At 43.7% G+C, this 12,214-nt stretch overlaps 5 protein-coding genes across 5 annotated transcripts; 3 read left to right on the forward strand and 2 right to left on the reverse strand.

Annotated features, from left to right (window-relative positions):
* The first annotated feature begins 3,704 nt into the window (after nucleotides 1-3,704).
* LOC143955172 (histone H4) lies at nucleotides 3,705-4,084 on the forward strand. The gene has a single exon (XM_077465266.1). The coding sequence runs from the start codon at nucleotides 3,716-3,718 to the stop codon at nucleotides 4,025-4,027; it is 312 nt and encodes a 103-aa protein (XP_077321392.1). The 5' UTR covers nucleotides 3,705-3,715; the 3' UTR covers nucleotides 4,028-4,084.
* Nucleotides 4,085-5,407: 1,323 nt separating this feature from the next.
* LOC143955309 (histone H2A.J) lies at nucleotides 5,408-6,849 on the reverse strand. Its single transcript, XM_077465383.1, has one exon. The coding sequence runs from the start codon at nucleotides 6,792-6,794 to the stop codon at nucleotides 6,399-6,401; it is 396 nt and encodes a 131-aa protein (XP_077321509.1). The 5' UTR covers nucleotides 6,795-6,849; the 3' UTR covers nucleotides 5,408-6,398.
* A 209-nt stretch (nucleotides 6,850-7,058) lies between these two features.
* On the forward strand, nucleotides 7,059-7,709 carry LOC143955313 (histone H2B 1.1-like). Its single transcript, XM_077465386.1, has one exon. It carries the CDS (start codon nucleotides 7,116-7,118, stop codon nucleotides 7,494-7,496), a length of 381 nt encoding a protein of 126 aa, XP_077321512.1. The 5' UTR covers nucleotides 7,059-7,115; the 3' UTR covers nucleotides 7,497-7,709.
* A 1,790-nt stretch (nucleotides 7,710-9,499) lies between these two features.
* Nucleotides 9,500-10,294, forward strand: LOC143955311 (histone H3). The gene has a single exon (XM_077465385.1). The coding sequence runs from the start codon at nucleotides 9,550-9,552 to the stop codon at nucleotides 9,958-9,960; it is 411 nt and encodes a 136-aa protein (XP_077321511.1). The 5' UTR covers nucleotides 9,500-9,549; the 3' UTR covers nucleotides 9,961-10,294.
* Nucleotides 10,295-10,672: 378 nt separating this feature from the next.
* On the reverse strand, nucleotides 10,673-11,793 carry LOC143955310 (uncharacterized). Its single transcript, XM_077465384.1, has one exon. The coding sequence runs from the start codon at nucleotides 11,775-11,777 to the stop codon at nucleotides 11,118-11,120; it is 660 nt and encodes a 219-aa protein (XP_077321510.1). The 5' UTR covers nucleotides 11,778-11,793; the 3' UTR covers nucleotides 10,673-11,117.
* Nucleotides 11,794-12,214: the final 421 nt, after the last annotated feature.

Below are 12,214 nucleotides of genomic sequence, written 5' to 3' on the forward strand. Positions count from 1 at the left end.
CTAGCCTGGTGAAAGTTCTTAGCCTACCATTTTAGGCAAACTCCCATAGTTCCACTAAACATACCCTTACCAGCCCATCGATTGTTGCTACCAGATGTATGTCTCTTTTGTCTTTTGCACTTATGTACAAAGGATGTTGGCCGTAAATGTGTATTGCATACACACAATCAGACTTTTTAGGCAACAAACACAAACGTAGTGACGTTTCAATGTACTGATGAGTGACGACACCTCAAAAGAGGACATTCAATTACTCAGGTGCCACCCTTTGGTCAACTTCTGTATTGTTGTCTGATGTTTTTCACAAAAGTCTGATGGTTTTGTGTACACTTGATCAGACTTTGCTACATCGTTCTTATGTTGTCAAAAAGTTTGTCTGTTCGCACAGCCAACAAAAGTCCAATGAAAACCAATATAGTTTGTTCGATGGAACGTACACACAGTTGCATGCTGCCTTAAAACAGCTAATTTGCATGTTTGTTGTCAAAAAGTGTGATTGTGTGTACGAGCTTTAAGAGTCAATGCTGTCTCTACCAGTAAAGCATACATCCACTCCCAAAAAAAAACATGGGTCCCATGCAGGGGCGGACTAACCATTGGGCCACTTGGGCACTGCCCGAGGGGCCCTGAGTCCCTAGTGGCCCCATCAGGTTTGCCAGCTTCAGTAAAACCAGGAACAGTATGTAAAAATCTGTTTTTTACATCTGTCTCTGAAATGTCCCTTATCGACATCCATTTGGTCTAAAAATCCTCAGATTATAGCTGCCCCACATCTCCAGTACCTTCTCAGCCATTAAAAACATGACTGTGTATACTGTGTGCTTGTATACTGTGTGCTTGTATAGTGTGTGTGTGTGTGTGTGTGTGTGTGTGTGTGTGTGTGTGTGTGTATACTGTGTGGCCCCATAATCTCCTATTGCCTGGGGGCCCCATGAGTTGTCAGTCCACCCCTGGTCCCATGGGCAACCTGGTACACACACTAATGCCTTTCTCATACAATATTATTTTCCAAATGACTCCTCTTGGTGCAATTTTCCTCCTTGCTTGACTGTATCCCTTGTATTTCCTTTTTCTTGCAATACTGTTATTCTAAGTATTTTTCAAGGCAAATTCAAGGTTTTACTTCATAGTATGCTCAATGTTAATTGCATATTATATGCTGGTACCAAATGTTTTATGTTGTGTGCTGATTGCACTGTTATAACACCATTACTCTGTATCTGCCATGTCATGTTACTGTATGGTATATGTTTCTTTAAAAAAAATGCAATACAATGCATTGAACTTGGTATAAAAACAAAACAAACAAAAAAAACATTCAGACGCTGCTAAATGATGATGGAAATTAAATTGTTTTCAGGTTTGGAGATCATGTGTAAGTTCATTATGGTGATAAACATTTCCATGTTAGAAAACATTTTCTCACTTCTATAAAGGACTGTGTGCTTCCCGAGGTGATATTGTGATCAGATTTGTATGTAGATGATACTTTGTATATATTTATGATGTTTATTATTATTGCTAATTAGAACTATAAGTACACAGAATGAGGTCAACCCCCACCCTGTGTGTACATTGATCTGCTGTTGATTGAAATAGATTCAAATAGACAAAGATGTGTCTGGGCTGATTGAGTAGATACAATGTTTCGTTTTTCTTGCTTCTTTCCTCCATTGTGTTGTGGTTTAAGAACGCCGCGATCTTCTCTTCTTGTGATTTCAGATAAAGTAACAATGTAAGGCGGGAGATTGTGGAGGATCTTTTATTGTAACAATGTTTGAGTGCGGCATAAGTGTTTATTCAGCTCTGCCACCTTGTGGTCATTCCTGGTAGAACACTGGTGTGTGTGTGTGCAATACAAGGAGGTGAATAGGGAATGTATACAGCTAGAAAGTGGAGATGATCTCCGCAATAAATCTAGAATTAGGATGGGAATAGAAGGGAGGTTTATTCACCCCCTCCCACTCTGACCGATCAGTATTATTATTATTTCAGCATTGCCTCACAAACATGCTCTACATAGCGCCGGACATTCCTGGTTTCTATTCCTATTCTCCAATTAAGTTCTATATTATTAATACTGTCAGGTAAAGTTCCCTGTAAAGACAAAGCCTTTGTCTTCTTATCACACTCAGACTTGTAATAGAGGTGAGGAGTAATGACAGGAAATGTGATCACAGTACATCATTCTCTCATCTCTTTTCATTCCAATCTTTCTATGCTGATCGTCTACTCACCGCTAAACCCTCCAACCAAAACCATCCACCCCTCCATACCCGTCCGTCCTGACAGCAATTCAGAGCTTCTATGATTTGTATCATTTATTAGAACGTATTTCATGTGAAGGAACGATGTGATCTCCTTACAGGGACTGCTTTTTATTGTCCTCCATCCTTTAATTCTGCTGAATAAACCTCCCCCAGCTGAAAGGAACACAGATCTCAGATCCTCCTTCACACTCCTTGGAAGGAAAATACGTTTTATTATCTGAAGAAATCGCCCAGATCTGTGATTGGTGCAAATATGAAATTCATTCATACAAATTTCCCGCCGGAATTCTATGGAACGTTCCAATGATCTCAGATAGAGACATCCGACACTAAAATCTGATATCTCTTCCTCCGGGAACATCGATCAACGCTCCTCTGAATTGTCGGGCAGTTTATCCAACCAAGAATAATACATCCGTTAGAAATATGAATGTCACATTTCTTCTCGTCTTTTCATTTTCTCCACCATACAGAACCCGCCCTGCTAGAGAATGTTTTCTATAGAGATCAATGAAAAGTCTACAGAACAAATATATTCTGGACTGAAACGGAGAAAGATCTCAGAATATATTTCTTTTAAAATTATGAAAAGAAAGACATTACTGGCTGATGAAGGAAACGCCCACAGCTCTGATTGGCTCCGATTTCAAATTGCTACTTTCATATTTGCCCGCCTGAATAGCGAAGAACTTTACAGAGAAATAATCAGCCCAATTATACCGCCAAATCCGACACTGAGATCATCAGATGAGACATTTATCCGAGAGATATCATCAATGCTTTATTTCCATCGATTAATCCGGAATAAATAGAAATGGATTCTGAAGATTACTGAATAAAAAAATGTAAAACATTTCCATATGTTCTCTTTTATTCTAAGTCGGAATGTAGCGTCCCCCCTACAACATGATAGTGAGATGCGCTTCTGATGAATCACATCCGTTTCCATTCAGCAAAATATCTAAAAGCTTCTAAATGAATGAAATTCTCTGCAGTGTAATAAAAGACCCCGCCCCTTATCGGCATGTTTCCCATCAGGTCCGCTCTGCCTTACACCCAGGAAGGTGAGATGTCATAACACAATGTGTTTCTTTGTTTCCTTTTCAATATAATGTTTTATAAATATGAAATGACTATGAATAATTGAAACTGCTGTTTGTTTTTCTGTTATGAAGTATTAAAGATTCATATTCTCCGTGTAATCTACAGGTATAAATAGAAAATAAATAATTGAGAAGAAGGAATAAATTAATCTTCTGGACATGTAATTGCTGTTGCATCAATGTATCTGACTACAGGAATTACATTCTCTATTATTTTGTAATGGATGGGTGTGACTCCGCCTCTTTCCCCGGAAGGTTTCAATCAGGTCCGCCCAGGCTGTATATAAGGAGGGCAGGCGGACAGCGGAGCTCAGTTTCTGTTTGGGCAGAAAATCCTTCGTCATGTCTGGTCGCGGTAAAGGAGGGAAGGGTCTGGGGAAAGGAGGCGCCAAGCGGCACAGGAAGGTGCTCCGGGACAACATCCAGGGCATCACCAAACCCGCCATCCGACGTTTGGCCCGCAGAGGGGGTGTCAAGCGCATCTCCGGACTCATCTATGAGGAGACCCGCGGAGTGCTGAAGGTTTTCCTGGAGAATGTCATCCGCGATGCCGTCACCTACACCGAGCACGCCAAGAGGAAGACCGTCACCGCCATGGATGTCGTCTATGCTCTCAAACGCCAGGGGCGCACTCTCTACGGATTCGGAGGCTAAACCCTCATAGACACCTACCTACTTCATCTACACAAAGGTCCTTCTCAGGGCCACCCACCTTCTCATACAAAGAACTACATACCGCTATTTGTTATCAGTAGAAGTAAACGTGGAAAATGAATGACGCGTTGTACACATTTCTGTAGCGGGGGGTTTGTTCTCGGGATTGGACACGTGACATTCACCCTATGTAGGCGATCTAAGTGTGATCACACTGTATGAGGGGCGATTGATTCTAATCTTTAATGGGCCAATTAAAATCAGTAGTTTGGGTTTGTCAGGAAACGTCCAGAACTGGGATCGGATCAGCTTTATTTGAACATTTCTTTTCTAGGTCTAAAGCCCCATATAACCCACTTTTCGATTTTCTGCAGATTTTTCAAAAACCATGTAGTGTAAGGGTCTGCCTGATTGTATTCACTGAAACTCTTAAGGTCTGACCTCCTATTATACGGCTTTGGTAACAAAATCGAATCACGTGTATGGGATCTTATGAACATTCCATCCAGAGAAGCAGATCTAGTGTAGCGCCAAATCTCAGCAGGGAATGGATGGAGGATTTCCGTACAATTATCGGATTCCTTCATTTGTTACTGGTGGAAGAAGTCAAGTTTTTATATTTCATCCTCCTGAGTGCAGATTGTAAAATTTTATAGATCAACTCTCTACCCAATTAGATACAACATTGGAGAAATCATTTTGTTGTGTTCTTAAGTCGCTTTAGTAAAGCAGATCGAACAGTGTATGGTCAGTTAGCTATCGCACGTGTACCTGGAGATTACACAAAGAACACACATCTTTAACACTTCATAACACAAACATCAGTTTCAATTTTTCATATTTATAAAGATTATTTTGAAAAGGAAACAAAGAAATGCATTTTTTTCCTACATCTCACCTTCCTGTGTAAAGATGAGCGGACCTGATGAGAAGGGGCGGGGTCTATTCATGTATTACACTGCAGAAAATGTCATTTATTTAGAAACGTTTAAATATTTTGCTGAATGGAAACGGATGTAATTCGTCAGAATCGCAATATTTTCTTTATTGATTCATAGTACATATTTGTATCTTTTTTTTTCAGTTAGTTACATAATTCTAGGCAGATCTGATTATGTGTTTTATTGTACACACCGTTATGTATCTGGCAGTGTCATGTTTTCTACCAGTCCATTCACGTATTTATTTATTAATATTCTAGTTGTAATATGGAGGAAATCCGTAACTGATAGAGGCCAGTCCCAGGATCCTATACAGATCTGATGACAAACCTCCTCTTCCAGTTCTTTTTCGGAGATTACACAAATCACCAGTTACTATTGTTAATAACAATTCCATATTTATAAAAGATTACTAAAGAAGGGGAGAAAAAAAATCGCATTTATGTTTCTAAGATAAAACCATTTAATACTCCTTTCACTTTTTATACATCTAATAACAGAGAACATATTTCACATTATTCAACAATCTTTTGAATCGATTTCTATTCCGGATGAATCCGTTTCAAAATAAATCGCTGATATCTCTCGGATAAATGTCTCAGTGTCGGATTTGGCGGTATAATAGGGCTGATAATTTCTCTGTAACGTTCTAAAGAATTCTGGCGGGCAAATTCGAAAGTAGCAATTTGAAATATGAGCCAATTAGACCTGTGGGCGTTCCCTTCATGAGCCAATAATGTTTTTGATGAGGAATCCAAAGAAATGTCTTCTGAGATCTTATTCCGTTTTCAGCCCAGTAAATACTCGTTCTGTAGACTTTCCATTGATCTCTATAGAAAACATTCTCTATGATTCTGTATACAAACCCCTTGATATAATATTTTAGCGCGTTTATAAAGTGCCTGGAACGTTCCCCGCAAGAACTGAAACTTTGTATCATTACATTTCTGTCAGATTAGCCGATCTGAGGTGATTGGGAAGGTTCCATGATAAATGAAGCCAATCCGTTCCATACCCCGCCCGCCATAATAGGGACATTCTGAGATCTGTGCTGCTGATCAGTCGGGGGTGATTGTTTTATTATATAATGAATGATTTCTGATCTGTAATAAATTCAACAGAACTAAAGTCTGAAGGACAATGACGATCAGTCCCTGTAAAATGACCGGATCCCCCAATAATGATTTCCAGGCTCTTTATATGTAGTAATTGTCCTCCCTGTACAGATCTCCTGTACTAGAAGTGTGAATAAATAAGAATGTATTTCCCGTGTAAAGCTATGCAGACAATTGAGGGCTGATTCCATGCGATGTGGTAGACACAATGAGGGGTGTGTGGGGGGCTCTTTGTAGAGAGATGTGGGTGGCTCTGAGAAGAGCCTTTGTGTTGTAGAAATGAAAGGATTTGGGAGTAGAAAGGAGTTGTCGGGATTACTTGGATTTGGCGGCGGCCTTGTGGCTCTCGGTCTTCTTGGGCAGCAGCACGGCCTGGATGTTGGGCAGGACTCCTCCCTGGGCGATGGTGACGCCGCCCAGCAGCTTGTTGAGCTCCTCGTCGTTGCGGACGGCCAGCTGGAGGTGTCGGGGGATGATGCGGGTCTTCTTGTTGTCGCGGGCGGCGTTGCCGGCCAGCTCGAGGATCTCAGCCGTGAGATACTCGAGGACGGCGGCCAGATAGACGGGAGCTCCGGCCCCGACCCGCTCCGCATAGTTGCCCTTCCTGAGCAGACGGTGAACACGGCCGACTGGGAACTGCAGACCAGCCCGGGATGATCGGGTCTTGGCCTTAGCCCGAACCTTGCCTCCTTGCTTTCCACGGCCAGACATTTTGAGATTCCTGTGTCGTTACACTGACAAAGATAACCACCTTCTAGGGTCTCCTTATATTTATACAGTCAATGCTGTGACATCAAACACTTTGATTGGCTACTTTTCAAGCTAGCCAATAGTGTTCTGAATTGCTTCTACACCAATCAGTAAACAAAGAAGGAAAGCAAAACACTCCTCCCCATCACATGACTGAATCCTCCAATAGAAGAGTGAGGAGGGGAGGAGACTCATTTGCATAGGACGCCTATAAAAGCAGCACATGAGGGCGGCTCCAGCACACATTTGCTTCAAACAGCAGAGATCACATTAACCCTTATCATGCCTGAACCAGCCAAGTCCGCCCCGGCGCCCAAGAAGGGCTCCAAGAAAGCCGTGACCAAGAGCCAGAAGAAGGACGGCAAGAAGCGGAGGAAGAGCAGGAAGGAGAGTTATGCCATCTACGTGTACAAGGTGCTCAAGCAGGTACACCCCGACACCGGCATCTCGTCCAAGGCCATGGGCATCATGAACTCCTTCATCAATGACATCTTCGAGCGCATCGCCGGCGAAGCTTCCCGCCTGGCTCATTACAACAAGCGCCGCACCATCACCTCCCGGGAGATCCAGACCGCCGTCCGCCTCCTCCTGCCCGGAGAGCTGGCCAAGCACGCCGTCTCCGAGGGCACCAAGGCCGTCACCAAGTACACCAGCGCCAAGTAATCCCCCATCCCCCCCATCATCATCCCAACACAAGACACAAAGGCTCTTCTAAGAGCCACCCACCATTTCCATCAATGAGCTCTCATCACATTTTGTCGCAATTAGAGATTCTAAATACATTCAATGAAGAATTAACCGATTATAACAATTGTACAATCTGATGAAGTTGGACATGTGAAGCTGTATTATAGTAAGAAATCCCTCCCAATACAAGCTGGTGTTGCAGATTCCCTTTATTTCGAATTTCCTGACATTTTATTTCCATCCAATCACATTGTATATCTTTCCAAATCTCCGTATAGAAGACCTGGATTTCATAACCACTAGGTGTCAGTGTTGCTCCACCTTAGAGAACACACGGGACCTTATTTTCCCGTAAATTGAAAGCGGATATTTATGTATATAAGGATAACACTTCTATAATATAGTATATATCGTTTTCACCTACACGTTTACTTTCTGCTTTATGGCTTATGTAAGACTAATGTCTGCAGAGACACATATACAAGGGGATTCTTAATTTTACTAAATCGTTTAGGGATCATCTGCTTAGAAATATTACTTACACATCACATTGTGTTTGATTCAAATGTGTCATATAGCATCTATTTTCTTCATGGGAATCCAACTATTATACATAATCATCTACTCACCTTAGATGGGGGATTTAGATCATCAGCTGGGCACACGTTGGCTTTCCTGGTCTGTATCCCTCTATATATAAGTGTGTGTGTCTTTTCTCTAATTAAAAACAATATATATATATTTGGTAAATATCAGATGCCTCCGATTGCTATACATAGATTGGAAAGTGGGGGTTACAGGGAACATTTAACCCTCTGCCATCTAATTTGCTGAGATATGGGAAACATAATCCAATCTCAATGTTTCTAATTCTTACACTGAGAAGGAGGATTTCTAATCCTTCATTATAAAAACATTTCTTTGCATTGTAAACTCCATTAGCAGGGTCCTCATATTGCTTGTGTATTGAAATATATTGTGATTGTACTGTTGCCATTTTATTGTAAAGAGTTGTGTAAACGGCACAATATATATATATATTCTGTATTTTATTAATGTTATAATAATTAGTATCAAAGTCGAACACGCCAGCGCCAAGTAAATCCCCGACACCCCCCATCATCCCAGCAGGACACAAAGGCTCTTGTAGAAGCCACTCACATACACCATATCAGAGCTGCGATTTCATTGTAAAGTAAACATGATGAAGATTTCGTGAGAAATATGGTTCTAATAATGTTTTTAGTGAATTTTCTAACAAAACCTTAATGCAAATTCATCAGATTAATTATGCAATCTAGAAGTCGCCCTGTGTTCATTCCCAAAGATTACGTTGTAATCACCTATTTTTCTTAGAAATTAGATTCGGAAAGAAAACAATGAAATCTGATTGTAGCACGTCCTAGATCCCCGCACAGAAGTCATTTCTCTTGTCACCAGCAGGTGTCAGTGTTGCTCCTCCATAGAGGATACATTGTAGCAGTTTAGTTGAATTGTATCCACATGGATCTGATAGAAACCAATGAGAACACCGACCGATCCCAGATGTGGCCGGAGCAGGGAGGACAATGCTGGCTGGCTGGGACCCGATTCCTTGTCTGCTCAGCGATCTGTCCCTCCATGTTAGTACAGAACTGTGCTGGATGGAACAAGCTGTACAAGTCACCTTTCTACTTGTTATTCACTAAGAACGGAATAATCCGATCAGTGAGATCGGAGGAGGATTTTCTGTCATCTCATTTATTATGGAGACAAGCAGTCCAATGTGAGAGCTCCTAATCCTTACACATTGTGTGATGTGGAGGAACTCCCCTCCCCCACCCCACAAAGAAGAGAACTCTACTAACACAGAGAACGGGCAGATCTTGGCGGGCATTTTAAAAATGCCGCTTTTTTTAAGCAAACCAATCATGAAAAGGGGTGTGTTTTAGCTGTCCAATCAGAAGGCAGTGATGTGTATAAATAGACGCCGCACAGCCCGAGTTCTCACACTTGTATTCCTTGTGGAGATTGGAAGCATTGATCAGCCATGGCAAGAACCAAGCAGACCGCTCGTAAGTCCACCGGAGGGAAAGCTCCCCGCAAGCAGCTGGCCACCAAAGCCGCCCGCAAGAGCGCCCCGGCCACCGGCGGAGTGAAGAAGCCTCACCGCTACAGGCCCGGCACCGTGGCTCTCCGAGAGATCCGCCGCTACCAGAAATCCACCGAGCTGCTCATCCGCAAGCTGCCCTTCCAGCGCCTCGTCCGAGAGATCGCCCAGGACTTCAAGACCGACCTGCGCTTCCAGAGCTCCGCCGTCATGGCTCTGCAGGAAGCCTCCGAGGCTTATCTCGTAGGACTCTTCGAGGACACCAACCTCTGCGCCATCCATGCCAAGAGGGTCACCATCATGCCCAAAGACATCCAGCTGGCACGCCGCATCCGCGGAGAGAGGGCCTAATAAACCCCCCACCGACCTCCTCATCGCCACCCCCCACAACAACAAAGGCTCTTCTCAGAGCCACCACATCCTCCTCAGAGAGCTCCATACTATCTCATCTCCACTACATCATACAAATCCTTCCCACCACATCACTTCTTTCTTCTCATCCTTCTCTGCACTCGGAAGCTCCGTCTGTAAGCAAATCTGATCTGTAACATCATTTCCAATACAATCCCAGAGTAACAACACCTGCTCTATGTACCCAACACAATACAATGGGACGTTATAGAGTAAAATGAACATTCCTGTCAACAGATTTTACAATCTTTGTCTATTTGGACTCTTCACATTCTCTCACACAAGACACATCATTGCATTTTCTAGAAACCCGACAATTTCTTATTCCAGGCAACAAGAGTATTTTTGTCAAGTCATTAGAGATCTGAAGATAAATCCGATTAGAACATATAATGGGAGGGGGTAAACCTTACACAGCCCACGTGGAGATGTCACTATGGGGGGGTCAGGGGTGTCCTCTACTACCTCATCCCATACTACAACCCTCATCATCGGAGATCAAACATCTCTGCTGGGGCGGCACACATTACAGGGAGGAATACATCCGCAATGGAGATCAGAAAAACAAAACAAATCTGGAAATTCATTATTCCTTCATTATCGCCCACCTGGGGATTTACTGTTGCTGCAAATATGTTATGTTGGCGGCCAATTTATAAATCCAAATGAGCCGCTTTATCGAAGAGCCTTTAGAGGATCACACTATTAGTTACTGAGCCGTTAATACAGGTTTATTTTTTATACACATATGATGAATGTAACTTATGTTTAGAAAACACTCCATTCTCCTCATAACACAGGAGTCTTGTTGCCGATCATTCTAACATGAGCGGAGGATGATGTGTCTCCCGATCATTAGAATGATTCTCCGCATAAATGTCATTATAGAATGAAATATTAATCAGCCGTTCTGCAGCCAATCAGCGCTCATATGTGATTTGTGTCTCCTCTATTGGAGATGACATGCGGAGCACTGTGTGTGCTATTAGCGATGTGGGTGTAGGTAGGTATGTGTAGGTAGATAGGTGTAGCTCTGATAGGAGGAGGTGGGAGGCTCTGAGAAGAGCCTTTGGGGGGTGGAGATGAGGGAGGTATTCTTATTTCTTCTTCGGAGCGGCCTTCTTGGGCTTGGCTGCTGTCTTGGCTTTAGCCGCCTTCTTAGCCGGACTCTTGGCGGCTTTTTTCGGCTTGGCTGCAGCGTTGGGCTTCTTGGGGCTCTTTGTCGCCTTCTTGGCGGGAGCAGCTGCAGCCTTTGCCGGTTTCTTGGCGGCCTTCTTGGGGCTCTTGGCTGCTTTGCTGGGGGCTTTCTTCTTGGGGGACTTGGCTGGCTTCTTGGCGGCCGCAGGTTTCTTGGGCTTGGCCGCAGCCGATGGCTTCTTCTTGATGGTGACTTTCTTGGCCTTGTCGCCCTCTTGCTGCTTCTTGTTGATCTTGAAGGATCCGGAGGCTCCATGTCCTTTGACCTGGACGAGGCTCCCCTTAGTCACCAGCGCCCTGATGGCGATCTTCAGGCGGCTGTTGTTCTTGTCCACATCGTATCCTCCGGCGGCCAGGAGCTTCTTGAGGGCGGCCAGGGAGACCCCGCTGCGCTCCTTGGAAGCGGCCACGGCTGTGACGATGAGGTCGGACACGCTGGGACCGGACGGCTTCTTGCTGCCTTTCTTGGCTCCTCCGGCTGCCGCCTTCTTAGTCGCCTTCTTCTTGGCGGCGGGCTCCGCTGGAGGAGCGGCGGCTGGGGCGCTCTCAGTTTCAGTCATGATTCTCAACGAGGTTTGGAAACTAGATCAATATCGTGCATGTGTGGTGCTCTGCCTTATATAGAGACGTTCTGCACTTCTATTGGTTGATATAGAACTTGCCTTCTGCACTGCTATTGGTTACACGCTAGACACGCCCACTCACTGTCACTCCAGTGTTGGGGAATCTTCTCTCTCTTGTTGTGTTTCCCTGGCAGAGAGAAAAACGATTATAATAAGAAATAGAAGGATGTCCAATCTTTATCGGGGACCCGATCTGCTCACTGGACTGTCACTTACCGATCTGTCACTTACCGCTCTCATGATCTGCTCAGGAGGCTGAACACAGAGGCTGCAAACACATCCATCCTCCTGAGCGTGTGTCCCATTCTTCCTTCTACCTGCTTTTCTACACACATTCTCATCAGAAAACAATCTTCTCACATCTCCCACTACAA

The sequence above is a fragment of the Lithobates pipiens genome, unplaced genomic scaffold, assembly GCF_037356315.1.
Source record: "Lithobates pipiens isolate NorthernLeopardFrog02 unplaced genomic scaffold, aLitPip1_a1.2 Scaffold_35, whole genome shotgun sequence".
Taxonomy (NCBI): domain Eukaryota; kingdom Metazoa; phylum Chordata; class Amphibia; order Anura; family Ranidae; genus Lithobates; species Lithobates pipiens.

Bases quoted from the DNA above. Each gene is read 5' to 3' on its own strand.
- LOC143955172 (XM_077465266.1), top strand. From the start codon at position 3,716: ATGTCTGGTCGCGGTAAAGGAGGGAAGGGTCTGGGGAAAGGAGGCGCC.
- LOC143955309 (XM_077465383.1), bottom strand. From the start codon at position 6,794: ATGTCTGGCCGTGGAAAGCAAGGAGGCAAGGTTCGGGCTAAGGCCAAG.
- LOC143955313 (XM_077465386.1), top strand. From the start codon at position 7,116: ATGCCTGAACCAGCCAAGTCCGCCCCGGCGCCCAAGAAGGGCTCCAAG.
- LOC143955311 (XM_077465385.1), top strand. From the start codon at position 9,550: ATGGCAAGAACCAAGCAGACCGCTCGTAAGTCCACCGGAGGGAAAGCT.
- LOC143955310 (XM_077465384.1), bottom strand. From the start codon at position 11,777: ATGACTGAAACTGAGAGCGCCCCAGCCGCCGCTCCTCCAGCGGAGCCC.